The following is a 21478-nucleotide window of genomic DNA, read 5'->3' as shown; positions in this document are numbered from 1 at the left end:
GGGGTATGATATTTGTGCGTTTGTAACTTTCTCACTCGTCGTTATTCACGATTCTTTCAGGATTATCTGTAATCACCGTAGCATCCACATTAATGTGGATCACTGTCCCAATACTTTTGGAGCTCACTGTACATACATACACTCAAGTTCAGAGAGCATGTGCTTACATTTATTAAAGCCTCTTCCACCATGCCTGACACCGATTTAAATAATTTCCCATTAATTATTAAGTCTAAATCTTGTTAACCTGTGTCAGCCAGCCACAAGCAGAGAACAACCAATCAGAACCCAGAAACACTTCCTGGACCAATTGACAAGGAATAGAAGAGCTAGAAGGGCTCCAGCTTTGGTCAAATTAACATCAAAAGTTTAAATGTTTTGCATTTTAGCTAACTCTAACCCTTTTCCTAACCTTAGCATAATTCTCCTAACCTGTTGTGTTAATTATCCTTACCTGCTGCGTACATTCTCCTAACCTGCTTCGAAACGTCAAATCTGACATTAATTTGACAAAAGCTGGATCCCTTCTAACCATGACCGGGAATAGATGAACAGAAATTGAGAAAAATGTGACTACATTAATCAGACATCGATGTCAGTGCGAAAAGAGTTCACAGCACAAATCAAGTTAGAATTTGGGTCTAAATTAATTGATTGATTTAATTAATTGTCTAAAGTCCAGAGTCACAAGTCCAGAGCCCGTATTCATAAAGCCGATCTAGGAACACTTTTTCCTCTTAGATCATAATGAATAAGTTGGACGGGGGGGACCTAATCGTAGATCAGCACTCCTACCCTGAGATGCTTTATTAGTATGGGCTGAGAGTTCCATTATGCAAAGAGTTCTCCTTCCTTAACGTTAAATCAGAGTGAGGGGGTTAATCAGGAGGAACGGCCCAATAAAATAACCCGGCTTGGTCACATCTGGCCTGTAGGCCACACAGGGACTGCTCAGGCCCATAGAGAGAACTCCCAAGCTGCCTGCTTCACACACACACGTGCACATGTTTAGCATGCAGGGCAAGGAGAGTGACGCATTGTTTAGCTAATAAAACGTACAGTGCATTCGCAAAGTATTCAAACCCCTTCCCTTTTTCCACATTTTGTTGACGTTACAGCCTTATTCTAAAATTGATTACATTTTCTTTTTTTGTCATCAATCTACACACAACACCCCATAATGACAAAGCGAAAACAGATTTGACATTTTTGCACATTTATAAAAAATAAATAGACAGAAACACATTATTTACATAAGTATTCAGACCATTTGTTATGAGACTCTAAACTGAGCTCAGGTACATCCTGTTTCCATTGATCATCCTTGATGTTTCTACAACTTCAATAGAGTCCACCTGTGGTAAATTCAATTGATTGGACATGATTTGGAAAGGCACAAACCTGTCTATATATGTCTATATAAGGTTTTTGCTCTGTCCGTGCATGTCAGAGCAAAAACCAAGCCATGAGGTCGAAGGAATTGTCCGTAGAGCTCCGAGACAGGGTTGAGTCGAGGCACAGATCCTTGGGTCCTCAAGAACAGAGTGGCCTCCATCATTCTTAAATGGAAGATGTTTGGAGCCACTAAGACTCTTCCTAGAGCTGGCCGGCCGGCCAAACTGAGCAATCGGGGGAGAATGGCCTTGGTCAGGGATGTGACCAAGAACCAGATGGTTACTCTGACAGAGCTCCAGAGTTCCTCTGTGGAGATGGGAGAAACTTCCAGAAGGACAACCATATCTGCAGCCCTCCACCAATCAGGCCTTTACGGTAGAGTGGCCAGACGGAAGCCAATACTCAACAAAAGGCACATGACAGCGCGCTTGGAGTTTGCCAAAAGGCTCCTAAAGGACTCTCAGACCATGAGAAACAAGATTCCCTGGTCTGATAAAATAAAGATTGAGCTCTTCGGCCTGAATGCCAAGTGTCACATCTGGAAGAAACCTGGCACCATCTCTACGGTGAAGCATGGTGGTGGCAGCATCATGCTGTGGGGATGTTTTTCAGCGGCAGAGACTGGGGAGAATAGTCAGGATCGAGGGAAAGATGAACGGAGCAAAGTACAGAGAGATTCTTAATGAAAACCTGCTCCAGAGCGCTCAGGTTCCCCTTCCAACAAGACAATGACCCTTAGCACACAGCCAAGACAATGCAGGAGGAGGACAAGTCTCTGAATGTCCTTGAGTGGCCTAGACAGAGCCTGGACCCGATCGAACATCTCTGGAGAAACCTGAAAATAGCTGTGCAGCAATGCTCACCATCCAACCGACAGAGCTTGAGAGGATCTGCAGAAAAGAATGGGAGAAACTCCCCAAATACAGGTGTGCCAAGCTTGTAGCGTCATACCCAAGAACACGCCAAGGATGCTTCAACAAAGTAAAGTAAAGGGTCTGAATACTTATGTAAATGTGATATTTCCAGTTTTTATTTTTAATACATTTGCAAAAATGTCTATACCTGTTTTTGCTTAGTCATTATGGGGTATTATGTATAGATTGATGAGGGAAAAAACAATTTAATACATTTTAGAATAAGGCTGAATAACGGGGTCGAAATACTTTCCGAATGCACTGTATACACAGTACCAGTCAAAAGTTTGGACACACCTACTCATTCCAGGGTTTTTCTTTATTGTTTTTATTTTCTACTTAGTAGAATAATAGTGAAGACATCAAAACTATGAAATAACACATATGGAATCATATATTTGAGATTCTTCAAAGTAGCCACCCTTTGCCTTGATGACAGCTTTGCACAATCTTGGCATTCTCTCAACCAGCTTCATGAGGTATTCACCTGGAAAGCATTTCAATTAACAGGTGTGCCTTGTTAAAAGTTAATATGTGGAATTGCATTCCTTCTTAATGCATTTGAGCCAATCAGTTGTGTTGTGACAAGGTATGGGTGGTATACAGAAGATAGCTGTCACGCCCTGGCCTTAGTATTCTTTGTTTTTCTTTATTATTTTAGTTAGGTCAGGGTGTGACATGGGGAATGTTTGTGTTTTATAGGTTTTGGGTGGTTTTATGGTAAAGGGGGTGTTGGGTGTAGTGTATGGGTTTGTGTTGAGTGCATGTGTCTAGCTGTGTCTATGTTGGTGTAGTTGTCTAGGAGAGTCTATGGTTACCTGAATGGGTTCCCAATTAGAGACAGCTGATTTCTGTTGTCTCTGATTGGGAGCCATATTTAGGGTAGCCATAGGCTTTCATTTGATGTGGGTAATTGTCTATGTTATACGTTTGTAGCCTGTGTGTGCACTTCGTTATTAGCTTCACGATCGTGTTCTTGTTTTGTTTAGTGTGTAAGTGTTTTTGTTTCGTTTTACCTTCGTATTCATTAAAAGGAATATGGCTTATTTTCCTACTGCTGCGTTTTGGTCCGTCAATCCTCCACACGATCGTGACAGAATTACCCACCAATATAGGACCAAGCGGCATGTAAAGCGGCAACAGGACCCACCTACACAGGATTCTTGGACATGGGAGGAGATACTGGATGGTAAGGGGCCGTGGGCACAACCGGGAGAATATCGCCTTCCTCGTGAAGAGCTGGAGGCAGCTAAAGCCGAGAGGAGGCGATATGAGGAGGCAGCACGGAGCACGGAAGCCCGTGAGTACAACCCAAAAATTTCTTGGGGGGGGCCTTAAAGGGAGTGTGGCGAAGTTAGGTAGGAAACCTGCGCCTACTCCCTGTACTTACCGTGGAGAAAGAGAGTACGGGCAGACACCGTGTTACGCAGTAGAGCGCACGGTGTCTCCTGTATGCGTGCATAGCCCGGTTCGGTACATTTCAGCTCCTCGTATGGGCCGGGCTAGACTGAGCGTTGAGCCGTATGTCATGAAGCCGGCCCAACGCATCTGGTCACCAGTGCGTCTCCTCGGGCCGGCGTACATGACACCAGCCTTACGCATGGTGTCCCCGGTTCGCCTACATAGCCCGGTGCGGGTTTTTCCACCTCCCCGCACTGGTCAGGCGACGGGGAGCATACAACCAGGTAAGGTTGGGCAGGCTCGGCGCTCAAGGGAGCCAGTACGCATGCACGGTCCGGTATTTCCGGCGCCACCTCCCCGCCCCTACCCAGTACCACCAGTGCCTCCTCCACGCACTAGCCCTATGGTGCGTGTCTCCAGCCCTTTACCACCAGTGCATAAACCACGCACCAAGCCTCCTGTGTGTCCCCAGAGTCCTGTGCGTCCTGTTGCTGCTCCCCGCACTAGCCTTGAGATGCGTGTCCCCAGTCCGGTACCACCAGTTCCGGCACCACGCACCAGGCCTACAGTGCGCCTCAGCCGGCAAGAGTCTGTCGTCTGCACAGCGATGCCTGAACTGCCCGTCTGCCAAGCGCCATCTGAGCCATCCGTCTACCCAGCGCCATCTGAGCCATCCGTCTACCCAGCGCCATCTGAGCCATCCGTCTACCCAGCGCCATCTGAGCCATCCGTCTGCCCCGAGCCATTAGAGCCGCCCGTCTGTCCCGAGCCGTCAGAGCCGTTCGTCAGTCAGGAGCCGCTAGAGCCATTCGTCAGACAGGATCTGCCAGAGCCGCCAACCAGACAGGATCTGCCAGAGCCGCCAACCAGACAGGATCTGCCAGAGCCGCCAACCAGACAGGATCTGCCAGAGCCGCCAACCAGACAGGATCTACCAGATCCGCCAGCCAGCCATGAGCAGCCAGATCCGTCAGCCAGCCATGAGCAGCCAGATCCGTCAGCCAGCCATGAGCAGCCAGATCCGTCAGCCAGCCATGAGCAGCCAGATCCGTCAGCCAGCCATGAGCAGCCAGATCCGTCAGCCAGCCATGAGCAGCCAGATCCGTCAGCCAGCCATGAGCAGCCAGATCCGTCAGCCAGCCATGAGCAGCCAGATCCGTCAGCTAGCCATGAGCAGCCAGATCCGTCAGCCAGCCATGAGCAGCCAGATCCGTCAGCTAGCCATGAGCAGCCAGATCCGTCAGCTAGCCATGAGCAGCCAGATCCGTCAGCCAGCCATGAGCAGCCAGATCCGTCAGCCAGCCATGAGCAGCCAGATCCGTCAGCCAGCCATGAGCAGCCAGATCCGTCAGCCAGCCATGAGCAGCCAGATCCGTCAGCCAGCCATGAGCAGCCAGATCCGTCAGCCAGCCATGAGCAGACAGATCCGTCAGCCAGTCATGAGCAGCCAGATCTGTCAGCCAGCCATGGGCCGTCCCTCAGTCCGGAGCTGCAGTCCCTCAGTCCGGAGCTGCAGTCCCTCAGTCCGGAGCTGCCGTTCCTCAGTCCGGAGCTGCCCCTTATCCTGGTGCTGCCCCTTATCCTGGTGCTCTCCCTTATCCTGGTGCTCTCCCTTATCCTGGTACTGCCCCTTACCCTGGTACTGCCCCTTAGTCCGGAGCTGCCCCTTAGTCCGGAGCTGCCCCTTAGTCCGGAACTGCCCCTTAGTCCGGAACTGCCCCTTAATTCAGTGGGGTTAATGTGGAGGGGGGTCATTTGGAGGAAGCTAAGGAGGCGGTTAGTGACTGTGGTGGGGTGGGGACCACGACCAGTGCCGGAGCCGCCACCGTGAAAGGAAGCCCACCCAGACCCTCCCCTAGACTGTGTAATGGTGCGCCCAGAGTTCGCACCTTAAGGGGGGGGTTATGTCACGCCCTGGCCTTAGTATTCTTTGTTTTTCTTTATTATTTTAGTTAGGTCAGGGTGTGACATGGGGAATGTTTGTGTTTTATAGGTTTTGGGTGGTTATATGATAAAGGGGGTGTTGGGTGTAGTGTATGGGTTTGTGTTGAGTGCATGTGTCTAGCTGTGTCTATGTTGGTGTAGTTGTCTAGGAGAGTCTATGGTTACCTGAATGGGTTCCCAATTAGAGACAGCTGATTTCTGTTGTCTCTGATTGGGAGCCATATTTAGGGTAGCCATAGGCTTTCATTTGATGTGGGTAATTGTCTATGTTATACGTTTGTAGCCTGTGTGTGCACTTCGTTCTTAGCTTCACGATCGTTTTGTTTAGTGTATAAGTGTTTTTGTTTCGTTTTGCCTTCGTCATCATTAAAAGGAATATGGCTTATTTTCCTACTGCTGCGTTTTGGTCCGTCAATCCTCCACACGATCGTGACAATAGCACTATTTGGTAAAATACCAAGTCCATATTATGGCAAGAACAGCTCAAATAAGCAAAGAGAAATGACAGTCCATCATTACTTTAAGACATGAAGGTCAGTCAATCCGGAAAATTTCAAGAACTTTGAAAGTTTCTTCAAGTGCAGTCGCAAAAACCATCAAGCGATATGATGAAACTGGCTCTCATGAGCTCGGCCACAGGAAAGGAAGACCCTACCTCTGCTGCAGAGGATAATTTCAGATTGCAGCCCAAATAAATGCTTCACAGAGTTCAAGTAACAGACACATCTCAACATCAACTGTTCAGAGGAGACTGCGTAAATCAGGCCTTCATGGTCGAATTTCTGCTAAGAAACAACTACTAAAGGACACCAAAAATAAGAAGAGACTTGTTTGGGAAAAGAAACATGAGCAATGGACCGGTGGAAATGTATCCTTTGGTCTGAAACATTCAAATTTGAGATTTTTGGTTCCAACCTCCATTCAGAGTAGGTGAACAGATTATCTATGCATGTGTGTTTCCCACCATGAAGCTTGGAGGAGGAGGTGTGATGGTGTTGGGGTGCTTTGCTGGTGACACTGTCAAGGATTTATTTACAATTCAAGGCACACTTAACCAGCATGGCTTCCACAGCATTCTGCAGCGATATGGCATCCCATCTGGTTTGTGCTTAGTGGGACTATCATTTGTTTTTCAACAGGACAATGACCCAATACACCTCCAGGCTGTGTAAGGGATATTTGACCAAGAAAGAGAGTGATGGAGTGCTGCATCAGAAGACCTGGCCTCCACAATCACCCTACCTCAACCAAGTTGAGGTGGTTTGGGGTGAGTAGGACTGCAGAGTGAAGGAAAAGCAGCCAACAAGTGCTCAGCATATGTGGGAACTCCTTCAAGACTGTTGGAAAAGCATTCCAGGTGAAGCTGGTTGAGAGAATGCCAAGAGTGTGCAAAGCTGTCATCAAGGCAAAGGGTGGCTATTTGAAGAATCTAAAATATATTTTGATATTTGTTTAACACTTTTTTGGTTACTACATGATTCCATGTGTTATTTTCACTGATGTATTCACTATTATTCTACAATGTGGAAAATAGTAAAAATAAAGAAAAAACCTTGAATGAGTAGGTGTGTCCAAATGTTTGACCGATAATGTATATATATATATATATAAATATACATATATATATTGAGAGCATACTGGTATGTATAGTACATACAGAATATGTTGTCGTTACTGTATAATATGTGCACATTTTTTTTCATGGTCGTTGTTGGCAACATTCAGTTCTCTGTGTCATCTAATGAAGTAATAGAAGGTTAATAGTGCTCTTCCTATCTCGATGCACAGGCTCGTCGAAAAGGTTATCCCTGAATCCCAAGGAAATGGGTTGTTATCAATTATTAGTCTACAGTACACTGAAATACCCTTTTATTTGTGCTCGCCAAAGTGGAATACATGGTGGTTAGTGCAGCGAGAGAGAAAGAAGGAGGTAGAAAGAGAGAGTGAGGGAGAGAGAGAAAGTGCCGCCCCAGGGCATGATGGGTAGTGCGTGAGGATCCAACCCGCTGTTGCTGTGCACTATGGCAACACTACATGGTTCCCCGACGATGGTTTTAATTCGAGTGCAGTCATTAAAATTGTAATAAGACCAGCAATAAAATTGGCAAGGTGTTTGCTTTTGTACAATGTAAAGTATTCAGACTCCTTGACTTTTTTCCACATTTTGTTACGTTACAGCCTTATTCTAAAATTGATTAAATTGTTTTCCCCCCTCATCAATCTACACACAATACCCCATAATGACAAAGCAAAAACAGGTTTTTAGAAATTTGTGAAATATCACATTTACATGAGTATTCAGATCCTTTACACAGGGCTTTGTTGAAGCACCTTTGGCAGCGATGTCTTCTCGGGTATGACACTAAAAGCTTGGCACACCTGTATTTGAGGAGCTTCTCCCATTCTTCTCTGCAGATCCTCTCAAGCTCTGTCAGGTTGGATGTGGAGCGACGCTGCACATCCAACTTTCTGAAGGCACTGTATATCGAGTGTTTAATGATTAGACTTTGTTGACTGATTTCAAAGGCCAGGATTGTGTTTGTGTGTTTGTGTGTGTGCGCGAGTGCGTTGCATGTCCAATTTGCAGTTTCACATGTGAAATAGCCATTTTCACATGTTGAGCTTACATTTGACACGAAACCCTATTTTCACATGTATTACATTTAGAGTTCATGTTAACGTCACCTTTTTACACGTGATGAACATTTTCACCTCACATGTGAATTGCAGTTTTACGTGAAATTTGCGGTTTTCAGTCCTTATTTGCTACATACATTTTTGGACTTATAAATTAATTAAATGAACCCAATGATTCTTGAAGAATATAATGTATAAATGAGCTTAGTTCAACTGTCATACCCCATCAGAATCCCAAATATACTGAACAACAATATAAACGTAACATGTAAAGTGTTGATCCCCATATTTCATGAGCTGAAATAAAATACATTATTTATACAAAAATATGTGGACACCCCTTCAAATGAGTGGATTCGGCTATTACATTTTTTACTGAAGAGCTCAGTGACTAGGAAAAGTCTAGGAGCAACAACGGCTCAGCCGCGAAGTAGTAGGCCACACAAGCTCACAGAACGGGACCTCCGAGTGCTGAAGTTTGTAGCGTGCAAAAAATCATCTGTCCTCTCATCTGTCCTCGGTTGCAACTCTCACTACCGAGTTCCAAACTGCCTCTGGAAGCAACGTCAGCACAAGAATTGATCGTGGGGAGCTTCATGAAATGGCTTTCCATGGCTGAGCAGCCGCACACAAGCCTAAGATCACCATGCACAATGCCAAGTGTGGGCTGGAGTGGTGTAAAGCTCACCGCCATTGGACTCTGGAGCAGTGGAAATGCATTCTCTGTAGTGATGAATCACGCTACACCATCTGGCAGTCCGACGGACGAATCTGGGTTTTGCGGATGCCAGGAGAACACTACCGGCCCCAATGCATTGTGCCAACTGCAAAGTTTGGTGGCGGCGGAATAATGGTCTGGGGCTATTTTTCATGGTTCGGGCTAGGCCCCTTAGTTCCAGTAAAGGGAAATCTTAACGCTACAGCATACAATGACATTTGTAGACAATTCTGTGCTTCCAACTTTGTGGCAACAGTTTGGGGAAGGCCCTTTCCTCACTAATGCTCTTGTGGCTGAATGGAAGCAAGTCCCCACAGCAATGTTCCAAACTCTAGTGGAAAGCTTTCCCAGAAGAGTGGAGGCTGTTATAGCAGCAAAGGGGGACCAACTCCATATTGATGCCCATGATTTTGGAATGAGATGTTCGACGAGCAGGTGTCCACATACTTTTGGCCATGTAGTGTACCCCCGAAATTCTCCATACACACAAAAAGCTTATTTCTCTCAAATTCTGTGCACAAATCTGTTTTCATCCCTGTTTGTGAGCATTTCTCCTTTTCCAAGATATTCCATCCACCTGACAGGTGTGGTATATCAAGAAGCTGATTAAACAGCATGGTCTTTACATAGGTGCACCTTGTGCTGTGGACAATAAATGTCCACTCTAAAATAGGCACTTTTGTCACACAACACATTACCACAGATGTTTCAAGTTTAGAAGGAGTGTGCAATTGGCATGCAGACTGCAGGCATGTCTACCAGCGCTGTTGCCAGATAATTGAATGTTCATTTCTTTACCATAAGCTGCCTCCAACATCATTTTAGAGAATTGGCAGTACCGCGGACCACGTGTAACCATGCCACCCCAGGACCTCCACATCCGGATTCTTCACCTGTGGGATCGTCTGAGATCAGCCACTCGGAAAGCTGATTAAACTGTGGGTTTGCACAATTGAAGAATTTCTCCGGTAAGCTCAGTTGCATGCATCCTGTCCTTACTAGGGTCTTGACCTGACGCCAGTCGTAACCGACTAAAATGGGCAAATGCTCACCTTCGATGGAGAAGTGTGTTCTTCACAGATTAATCCCAGTTTCAACTGTACCGGGCAGATGGCAGACAGCGTGTGTGGCATTGTGTGGGGGCGAGTTGTTTGCTAATGTCAACGTTGTGAACAGAGTGCCCCATGGTGGCGGTGAGGTTATGGTATTGGCAAGCATAAGCTACTGACAATGAACACAATTTAATTTTATCAATTGCAATTCGAATGCACAGAAATACCGTGATGAGATCCTGAGGCCCATTGTCGTGCCATTCATCCGCAGCCATCTCCTCGTGTTTAAGCATGATAATGCACCACCTCATGTCACAAGGATCTGTACACAATTCCTGGAAGTTGAAAATGTCCATGTTCTTCCATGGCCTGCATACTTCCATGGCCTGCATGTCACCCGTAGAGCATGTTTGGGATGCTCTGGACCGACATTTACGACAGCGTGTTCCAGCTCCCGCCAATATCCAGCAACTTCGCACAGCAATTGAAGAGGAGTGGAACAACATTCCACAGCCCTAATCAACAGCTGATCAACTCTATGCAAAGGAGATGTGTCGCACTGCATGAGGCAAATGGTGGTCACAGCAGATACTGGTTTTCTGATCCATGCCCCTACCTTTTTTATTTATTTATTTAACTAGGAAAGTCAGTTAAGAACAAATTCTTATTTACAATGACATCCTACCAAAATGCAAAAGGCCTCCTGCGGGGACGGGGGCCTGGGATTAAAAATAAAAATAAAAACAATATAAATATAGGACAAAACACACATCACAACAAGAGAGACAACACAACACCACATAAAGAGAGACCTAAGACAACAATATAGCAAGGCAGCAACACATGACAACACAGCATGGTAGCATCACAACATAACATGACAACAACATTGTAGCAACACAATGGTAGCAGCACAAAACATGGTACTAACATTATTGGGCACAGACCACAGCACAAAGGGCAAGAAGGTAGAGTCAACAATACATCACACAAAGCAGCCACAACTGTCAGTTTAAGGTATCTGTGACCAACAGATGCATATCTGTATTCCCAGTCATGTGAAATCCATAGATTAGGGCCTAATACATTTATTTCAGTTGAATGATTTCCTTATACAGTTGAAGTCAGAAGTTTTCATACACTTAGGTTGGAGTCATTAAAACTAATTATTCAACCACTCCACACTTTTCTTGTTAACAAACTATAGTTTTGGCAAGTCGGTTAGGACATCTACTTTGTGCATGACACAAGTAATTTTTCCAACAATTGTTTACAGACAGATTATTTCACTTATAATTCACTGTATCACAATTCCAGTGGGTTAGAAGTTTACATACACTAAGTGGACTGTGCCTTTAAACAGCTTGGAAAATTCCAGAAAATGATGTCATGGCTTTAGAAGCTTCTGATAGGCTAATTGACATAATTTGAGTCAATTGGAGGTGTACCTGTGGCTGTATTTCAAGCCCTACCTTCAAAGTCAGTGCCTCTTTACTTGGCATCATGGGAAAATCAAAAGAAAACAGCCAAGACCTCAGAAAAAAAAGTTGTAGACCTCCACAAGTCTATTTCATCCTTGGGAGCAATTTCCAAATGCCTGAAGGTACCACGTTCATCTGTACAAACAGTAGTACGCAGCCGTCATATCGCTCAGGAAGGAGACGCGTTCTGTCTCCTAGAGAGGAATGTACTTTGGTGTGAAAAGTGCAAATTAATCCCAGAACAACAGCAAGGGACCTTGTGAAGATGCTGGAGGAAGCAGGTACAAAAGTATCTATATCCACAGTAAAACGAGTCCTATATCGACATAGCCTGAAAGGCCGCTCAGCAAGGAAGAAGCCACTGCTCCAAAACTGCACATGGGGACAAAGATTGTACTTTTTGGAGAAATGTCCTCTGGCCTGATGAAACAAAAATAGAACTGTAGGCCATAATGACCATCATTATGTTTGGAAGAAAAAGGGGGAGGCTTGCAAGCCGAAGAATATCATCCCAACCGTGAAGCACAGGGGTGGCACCATCATGTTGTGGGGATGCTTTGCTGCAGGATGGACCGGTGCACTTCACAAAATAGATGGCATCATGAGGAAAGAAAAAGATGTGGTTATATTGAAGCAACATCTCAAGACATCAGTCAGGAAGTTAAAGCTTGGTCGCAAATGGGTCTTCCAAATGGACAATGACCCCAAGCATACTTCCAAAGTTGTGGCAAAATGGCTTAAGGACAACAAAGTCAAGGTACTGGAGTGGCCATCACAAAGCCCTGACCTCAATCCTATAGCAAATTTGTGGGCAGAACTGAAAAAGTGTGTGCGAGCAAGGAGGCCTACAAACCTGACTCAGTTACACCAGCTCTGTCAGGAGGAATGGGCCAAAATTCACCCAACTTATTGTGGGAACCTTGTGGTAGGATACCCAAAACGTTTGACCCAAGTTAAACAATTTAAAGGCAATGCTACCAAATACTAATTGAGTGTATGTAAACGTCTGACCCACTGGGAATGTGATGAAATAAATAAAAGCTGAAATAGAATGATTTATCTACTATTATTCTGACATTTCACATTCTTAAAATAAAGTGGTGATCCTAACTGACCAAAGACAGGGAATTTTTACTCTGATGAAGTGTCAGGAACTGTGAAAAACTGAGTTTAATTGTATTTGGCTAAGGTGTATGTAAACTTCCTGCTTCAACTGTATGTAATCTTTGATATTGTTGCATGTTGCATTTATATTTTGCTCTGTGTATAAGCTTGTTTTACTCCAATGTTTTTAAACAAAGTAAATGTAAACAATCAATGTATAGCCTAAAAACATGGTTAAAACTTTCATTTTGATTTAATGGGTTTTCAGTCCTTGCATCCAAAGCATAGTCTATGGATTTGAGAGTGGTTGAATTTCTCCAACCCCATCCGTCAGCCTTTTACTGAAACTGTGGGGAGGCACTTTGTTGATGTTTCAGTTAAGGATTGTCGCCAAATACCTTTAATAGAGTCATAGTGGTGTTATATTTCGCAATCCGGTAGTGAGCGAGTCTTTTTTTGGTCATCAAGCAAAACTTCTGAATTCGAGAACAAAATTCTTAGTATTGCCAACAAAAATTATGATTTATTAACCCCAAAAGTATTGATAGCAAAACACACGAAAAACAGGTGAATTAACTTGTGTCTGAAAACCACAGTTTTTTTTCCCCCACACGTGATTGATTCATGTGTTTATTTGTAAGTGTGCACGTGGTGTGTGCGTGTCTACAAGAGCGCAGCGGTGGACGAGGGACTGTCCTCCCTGTTATGTGATGGATGAACAGTTGTAAGTCCTGCTCCAGAAAAAGAGGACATATGCCCATAAGACACAGTGTTACCATGGAGGTACACTAAATCTCCTTCCCTCTTATTTTTCTCACAAATTTCCCCTCTCTTTTCAGTTCTTCGACGCATTGTCTTTCTCCTTTCGGACCGTCTTCATCCTTTCCTTCGATTTCTTCATCCTCCCTCTCTCTCTCTCTCTTACTCCTTTTGAGGCTTTATTTCACTCCGGCATTCTCCCTCCATCCCCTCCCTTCCTCATGATGAATAATTCATAAAGCTTCTTCTTCTTCTTCATCTCCTCGGCTGTGTGTGTGTGTGTGTGTGTGTGTGTGTGTGTGTGTGTGTGTGTGTGTGTGTGTGTGTGTGTGTGTGTGTGACAGTGGTGGATCAAAGCATGTCCTACCTTCACAGCGTAGATCAGCGCTCATTGGTCTTTGCCGCTGACAGGAAACAACCTGTCCCCCTGCTCCTCTTAAAAAAGTTCAAGTGATCCGTTTACTTTCCTTTTCCTCCTGTTGTATACTGCAGATGAACGACACTACAGTCTGGAGACACTTGTTTTTTTTATTTTTATATTGGTTCTGAAAGCCGATAATGTGTATGTATGTGTGTATCTTTATCTGTAAGTATAAGCCATAGTTTAGGCCTGTTCCTAGTGCAATCACGATACATAGTGCAGAGAGAATATTGTATTTTATTTGACCTTTTTTCAGTAATGTAACATACTACATCAGGTTGTATGTTATATGGCGGCGTACGATATTACGCGACTTCTGTCTTCGCTTGTATCGTTGCAAGTAATATGTACAGTGTTAGTCAGAGTTCGCTTGTGGCGAGCGACATTGGAAGAAGACACTGATACAGTGCGAATGATGCCTTCCACAAACAATGCAAGTGCAGCAGTGTATCTACGCTTCAAGTTGTTCCCTTTGGCCGCAGGAATCCATATATAAATGGACCCTGCCTTGAGCGGGGAACTTACAGTGGCAGTGCAATGGCAGTGTGGTCTTTCAACCTCATTATAGATGACTGTGTGGTGTGGTTGTCGACAGACGCTCGCACCTCTTTAGCCGGGGTCTTTTCACTGGGCTCAGCTGCAGTGCAGTGTCAGTGTTCTCCACTGACTCCACTGGTCCTTTGCTGAAGATGAATACGATTGTCGGCAACAATAACACTCTGTTCCTCTTTCTGCTATCTTTATTAGTATTTTCTCTCTCCCTATTTCTCTCGCTCCCCATCTCCCTCTTTCTTTGGCTCAGCCTTGGTCGAGTGCAAGAGCAGGACAGAGAGGGATGCTTGCGAAGCAGTTCCAATGGCAATGAGGGTTGACTTACGATGCAGTGTGAAATTGAGCAATTATATACTTTTTTTTCTCCTTCCCTTTTTTTCTCTCCATGTCTCCCTCTTTTGTTCCCTTTCCTTACTCCAAAAACTTGTTTTCCTTACCTAAATCTCACCTATCCTACCTATAGTACCCCTACCAACACAACACCCCTATCACCCCCCCCCCCCCCCGATACCACCCCCCCAATCTACCTCTTCAGCCCTCCCCATGACACTTCCCATACAACCCCACCCCAAACGGTACACTTTGTACTATCTCCTTAACCCTCTCCCCTGAAACTATACACTTCATCCTGTCTCAAGCGAATACGCTAAACCATACAGTGGAAGTGTGGTCTTTCAACCTGATTATAGATGACTCTGTTGTGTGGTAGTCGACAGGCACCTCTTATAGCTAGGGCTCACCTCTCTCCCCCCCCCTGCTCTCTCTCCCATAGCCGTGTGTTTGATCCTGGGCTGTATGATCTTTCCGGATGGCTGGGACTCGGAAGTGGTGCGAGACATGTGTGGCGAGGAGACGGGGAAGTACACGCTGGGGAACTGTTCGGTGCGCTGGGCCTACATGCTGGCTATCGTTGGCATCATGGACGCCCTCATCCTCTCCTTCCTGGCCTTCGTGCTGGGCAACCGGCAGAACGACTTCCAGCTGGAGGAGCAGCTTAAAGCAGAACAAAAAGGTGAGACGCTAATGACGCTAGGCCGACTGCTAGGCTAATGCTAATCTTTGTTTTATTATGCGCCAAAAGTCCTATTTTTTTTTACCACATCTTACCAGCAGTACTGTAAAATAAAGCATTGCCCATTTACCAGATGGGCTAGGTTATTGAGACACCAGTGGCTAATGCTAATTGTTGTCATATATCAGGCAATACACTGGATTTACAAAATGCTATGTTTGAAAGTGATGAAATTTAAAAAACAGTGCTGTCCTTTTGTATTATTTTAGTGAGTATCAAGTGTCAATGTAATGGTTTTGAGTTTGAAATTTGGCACAAACAAGTCTCCACGTAGCTAGCTCAACTCACAGCTAACTACACTATATATACAAAAGCATCTGGACACCCCTTCAAATTAGTGGATTTGGCTATTTCAGCCACACCCGTTGCTGACAGGTGTATAAAATCGAGCACACAGCCATGCAATCTCCATAGACAAACATTGGCAGTAGAATGGCCTTACAACACTCACACCGTGTTCTAAACTCCCTCTGGAAGCAACGTCAGCACAAGAACTGTTTGTCTGGAGCTTCATGAAATGGGTTTCCATGGTCGAGCAGTCGCACACAGGCCTAAGATCAACATGCACAATGCCAGGCGTCAGCTGGAGTTGGACTCTGGAGCAGTGGAAAAGCGCTCTCGGTGTGATGATTCATGCTTCACCATCCGGTAGTCCGACGGACAAATCTGGGTTTGTCGAATGCAAGGAGAACACCACCTGCCCAAATGCACATTTTGGTATGAGATTGTTTGACGAGCAGGTATCCACATAGTTTTGGTCATGTAGTGTAGCTATAGCTATTTCAAAATGAAAACCGTTAGCTACCGCTATAGCTACCACAACAACATGAGGAAAGCAAATGCAACACCGCCAGGGTTGGGGAGTAACAGATTACATCTAATCGATTACATGTAATGAATTACAAAAAAACTAACTTTAATCCTTTACATTAGCAGCTAAAATATTGTAATCAGATTACAGATACTTTTGAAAAACCTATATTAGGATTACTTTTAAATTCAGAAACTATGTTTGCGGGGAAAAAAATATTCGACACTTCTCTGTTTTCTCAATGACATTCAAATCAGCATTGAAGCCCCAAACCATGATGCTCCCTCCACCATACTTTACAGTTGGGATGAGGTTTTAATGTTGGTGTGCTGTGCTGTGCCTTTTTTCCACACATTGTCTTGTGTGTTCCTTCCAAACAACTCAACTGTAGTTTTATTCGTCCACAGAATATTTTGCCTGGAACATCCAGGTGCACTTTCGCAAACTTCAGATGTGCAGCAATGTTTTTTTTGGACAGCGGTGGTTTGGACACACCTACTCATTCCAGGGTTTTTCTTTATTTTTACTATTTTCTACATTGTAGAATAATAGTGAAGTCATCAAAACTATGAAATAACACATATGGAATCATGTAGTAACAAAAAAGTATTAAACAAATCAAAATATATTTTATATTTTAGACTTCTTCCGTGGTGTCCTCCCATGAACAACATTCTTGTTTAGAGTTTTACGTATCGTAGACTCGTCAACAGAGATGTTAGCATGTTCCAGAGATTTCTGTACGTTTTTAGCTGACACTAGGATTCTTCTTAACTTCACTGAGCATTCTGCGCTGTGCTCTTGCAGTCATCTTTGCAGGACGGCCACTCCTAGGGAGAGTAGCAACAGTGCTGAACTTTCTCCATTTTATAGACAACTTGTCCTACCGTGGACTGATGAACATCAAGGCTTTTAGAGATACTTTTGTAACCCTTTTCAGCTTTATACAAGTCAACAATTCTTAATCTTTTTTGTCTTCTGGGATATCTTTTGTTCGAGGCATGGTTCACATCAGGCAAACTCAAATTTTGTGAGTGTTTTTTATAGGGCAGGGCAGCTCTAACCAACATCTCCAATCTCGTCTCATTGATTGGACTCCAGGTTAGCTGACTCCTGACTTCATTTAGTTTTTGGAGGAGTCATTAGTCTAGTGGTTCACATTCCAACCTACACTGTGAATGTTTAAATGATGTATTCAATATAGACAAGAAAAATACAATAATTTGTGTTGTTAGTTTAAGCACACTGTTTGTTTATGTTGTGACTTAGATGAAGATCAGATCAAATTTGATGACTAATCTATGCAGAAATACAGTTAATTCCAAAGGGTTCACACACTTTTTCTTGCCACAGTATATATCCATTGATTCTTGAAGAATATAACTTATAAATGCCTCATGAGCTTAGTTCGACTGTCACACCACATGAGAACCCAAAATATAAGCTTGTTTTTTCTCCAATGTTTGTTAACAAACACTGTATAGCCTCATAACATGGTTAAAACAACCATTTTGATGATATGGATGGTTAGTCCTTGCATCCATAGCTCTGTCTATTAATCTGAGAGTTCTTGCATTTCTCCAGGCCCACCCCTCAACTGTGGATTCACCAATTAAACAGCCGCATATTATCAAGGTATAAAAGTGTCACCAACAAAAAAGGTCATCAATAGGCCTATAGCAAATGTGTCATACCTATGGCATACATTTTTCACACGTAAATAGCACTTTTCAGTAGTGCTCAAAGCATGCCATTATATGAGCGCAGCATTTATTTTTCAACTCGAATCAATGAGCCCAATCAGTCCTCCATGACAACAGAATCATAAACAACAGAGTAGGCCTGGCTAATAAGTCCTTCGTTATTGGATAATGCTCAGGTAAAACAATTAGGCTAATATATACTTCCATATTTCCAAGTCCTATTCCTGAAGATCAAGGGATAATAAATTAATTGGAATGACGGATAATCTGATAGACATTGGTTTTTAATGTAAAGATAACTTAATCATATTATTATATGTAGTATAAAGTGATGGGTTAGAAGAAGCTTACATAACCAACACAAAGTAAAATGTTACATCCATTTATGGCCAGCTATGTAAACTATAACATTGATTTATCCTGCAATAGATGTTGTTCAATTGGTAACATACATTTTTGTAAATTGTTTGCCTCTAAAAGGGAAAGTAATCTAATGTAATCCGATTACATTACTGAGTGTGGGTAATCCAAAAGTTATGTTACTGATGACAATTTTGGCCAGGTAACTAGTAACAGATTACATTTAGAAAGTAACCTACCTGAACACCGCAGGGGGAACTCTACATCATACTTAACCAGGTCAGGATGTGTTTTTCTTGTAGCTTGCACAATCAGGGCTGGTTCCCCTGCTTGTTTGACTTGAAAATGGTGATGTTGGTGGGGATGGGGGTTTAAGCTTCAGGGGACACATGTTCAAAAATATTTGATCTTGCATTTCAGTCGTGTGCATTACATCATCCAGGTTTTCAGTCATCTACCCACTGTTCCCTTTTATAACATTTCAGTGTATGAAATATTTCTATGTGTGCTGTCTAAGTGTTGCATAACGAGACAACGCTGCTCTATCTAGATTCGGTGCATCTGTATATTTGTACGATTTACCATAAATATTGTTAGCGTCGTGATGAGGGATGTTGCAGCATGATCAGAGCCAGGAAAAGACGGAGAGCGCGTCGAGCTTCCTTAAAAAAAAATGTTTTTACCCCCCCCCCCCCCAATTCCTTCATAGCCCTCTGATTCTATTGAGGAAGTTTCCATGGTTACGTGTCAGATTCAAGCAGGATAAGGCTGCGGTTGCTCTCTCTCCCCAGCGACCCGGCACTCTGCAGCTGTGCCTGCTTTCCCTCCTTCCTCTCCCTCTCTCGCTCACATACATTTTCTAATATTCCTCCAATCATTCCTCCTCAATTCTCCCCCTATCGATTGTCTCTCCTTCCTCCCCCACCTCCCTCTCTCTCCATCATCCCTCATCTGGATGCTCATTTTGTTTCATCAGGTGTAAGGATGGGGGTAAATTAGGTAGGTGGGGGTAAATGAGGTCGGAGGGGGTGGGGGGCCAGAAAGAGGGGATGGAGGGTTGGGGGGCTCTGGGATAACACAAGATCAGATTATGGGGGGGGGCAGTGGAGGGGGGTGTTAAGGCATCTGTAGGTGCCGGAGGATCGGTGTTGCGTCAACAACAAAACCTGGTGGCACTGTGCCAGAACTCCTCTGGCGTTATTTGTTTTTGCCTTAATCCCCTCTGCTGTTTCCCCCATCTGTATTTATTTATTCTTCATCAGATAAAATAGCTTCAGTCACAGCGTCATGGTTCGTTTCATTGAGATAAGACTGCTTCTCTGTCATAAATATATCACGCCCTGAATGCAATTATAAAAACAATTTATACATGAAATATAAACCTAAATAAGATTAGTTTTAAACCACTTTTTTTGTTTGAATAAGATACGATGGAGCATTGAAGGGCAGATGTGGACATGTTTGTGTGTTGGGAGCCGTGCTCGTGTCCGATGGATTCCGAGGGATAATTTCCAACCACATTTTTCAGAGGGTCTCCCTCCCCTGCTTCCCGCTCCAGACCTCCCACTCGTTCTCACCGCGGGAGGCCAGAATTTGGATAGAATTCCGACGGAGCTGCAAATCTTATTTGAGCCAGCCAAGAGGAATAGTCTTATTCAACAACCCTTGGGGATAAACAGCTGGTTTAACCTGCTATCGAAGGAAAATACACTATACTTAATACATTTATATAATGGGATTTCTTTCAACCTTCGATATTATCACATTGAACTAGTCTCTATTTGACACTGGGCTCGTGCAATAGTAGAACTGTATAAAGACAACAGTGGTGTGCCTGTAGCCTACATAAAATCAAGATGTGATTTAGTAAATGACTACATGCAGACTACCAAACATGTATAAGCTGTGTATAATATTAAACATAAATGTTAATAAATGCAATGCAGGGGTGGACTATGATTATTATTGTCCAACAATTGAAAATATTTATTTAATGTTTTTAATTTCAGGTAAATAATGTTATATATAGTGTAGAGATGGGCAACTGGCTGCCCTGGGTCCCCCTTTTCTTAGGCCAGAGGATCAATTTCAAAAGACAAAAAAAGATATACACTAAGCGGTCAGTTTATTAGGTACACCCATCTAGTACAGGGTCGGACACCCCTTTGCCTCCAGAACAGCCGGAATTCTTTGGGGAATGTATTCTACAAGTCGGAAACATTCCACAGGGATGTTGGTCCATGCCGACACAATGGCATCATGCAGTTGCTGCAGAGTGGACGGTGGTACACCACTGCCACCAGCCTGTACCGTTGACATCAGGCAGGATGGGTCCAAATCCTGACTCAGCATGACGCAACAGGAACCGGGATTCGTCCGGACCAGGCAATGTTTTTCCACTCCTCAATTGTCCAGTGTTGGTGACCGTGTGCCCTCTGGAGCCGATTCTTCTTATTTTTAGCTGATAGGAGCTGCAATAGCCCATCTGTGACAATGATTGACGGGTTGTGCGTTCCGTGATGTCGTTCTGTACACCACTGTTGTACTGCGTCATTCGTTGTCTGTTTGTGACCCACCTTTTAGGTTACACGATAATTGCCATTCTCCTTCGACCTCTCTCATCAACGAGCTGTTTTCACCCACATGGCTGCCGTTGACTGAAGGTTTTCTGTTTGTCGCACAATTCTCGGTAAACCCTAGAAACTGCCTGCGTGAAAAGCCCACGAGGGCAGATGCTTCTGAGATACTGACTCCAGCGTGCCTGGCACTGAAGATCATACCACGCTCAAAGTCGTTTAGGTCACTCGTTTTGCCCAGTCTAATGTTCAATCGGACAGTAACTGAATGCCTCAATGCCTATCTGCCTTCTTTATATAGTAAGCCACGGCCACTTGACTCACTGTCTGTAGGAGCAATCCATTTTCATGAACGGGGTGGTGTACCTAATAAACTGTCCCTGAGTGCCTTCACAAAGTATTCATACTCCTTGACTTACAGTGCCTTATAGAAAGTATTCACCCCTTGAAAGTTTTCCACATTTTGTTGTGTTAGTCTGCATTTTGTTTTTTTTGTCACTGGCCTACACACAATACCCCATGGTGTTAAAGTGGAATTACGTTTTTATTTTTACAAATTAATAAAAAATTCAACGCTG

The 21478-nt window shown here is 44.0% G+C and overlaps 1 protein-coding gene across 2 annotated transcripts in view; it reads left to right on the top strand.

Annotated features, from left to right (window-relative positions):
• LOC129841077 (LHFPL tetraspan subfamily member 4 protein-like) overlaps positions 1–21478 on the top strand; it is a 63245-nt gene that overhangs the window by 23591 nt on the left and 18176 nt on the right. For both annotated transcript variants that reach the window (XM_055909187.1, XM_055909185.1), the window contains exon 2: positions 15151–15390. In XM_055909187.1, the coding sequence (XP_055765162.1) occupies positions 15151–15390 (240 nt within the window). The remainder of the gene's footprint in view (positions 1–15150; positions 15391–21478) is intronic.

This window comes from Salvelinus fontinalis, chromosome 3 (genome assembly GCF_029448725.1).
Source record: "Salvelinus fontinalis isolate EN_2023a chromosome 3, ASM2944872v1, whole genome shotgun sequence".
Lineage (NCBI taxonomy): Eukaryota > Metazoa > Chordata > Actinopteri > Salmoniformes > Salmonidae > Salvelinus > Salvelinus fontinalis.
Note: the sequence above shows the minus strand (reverse complement) of the source record. Positions and strands in the feature narration are given on the sequence as shown.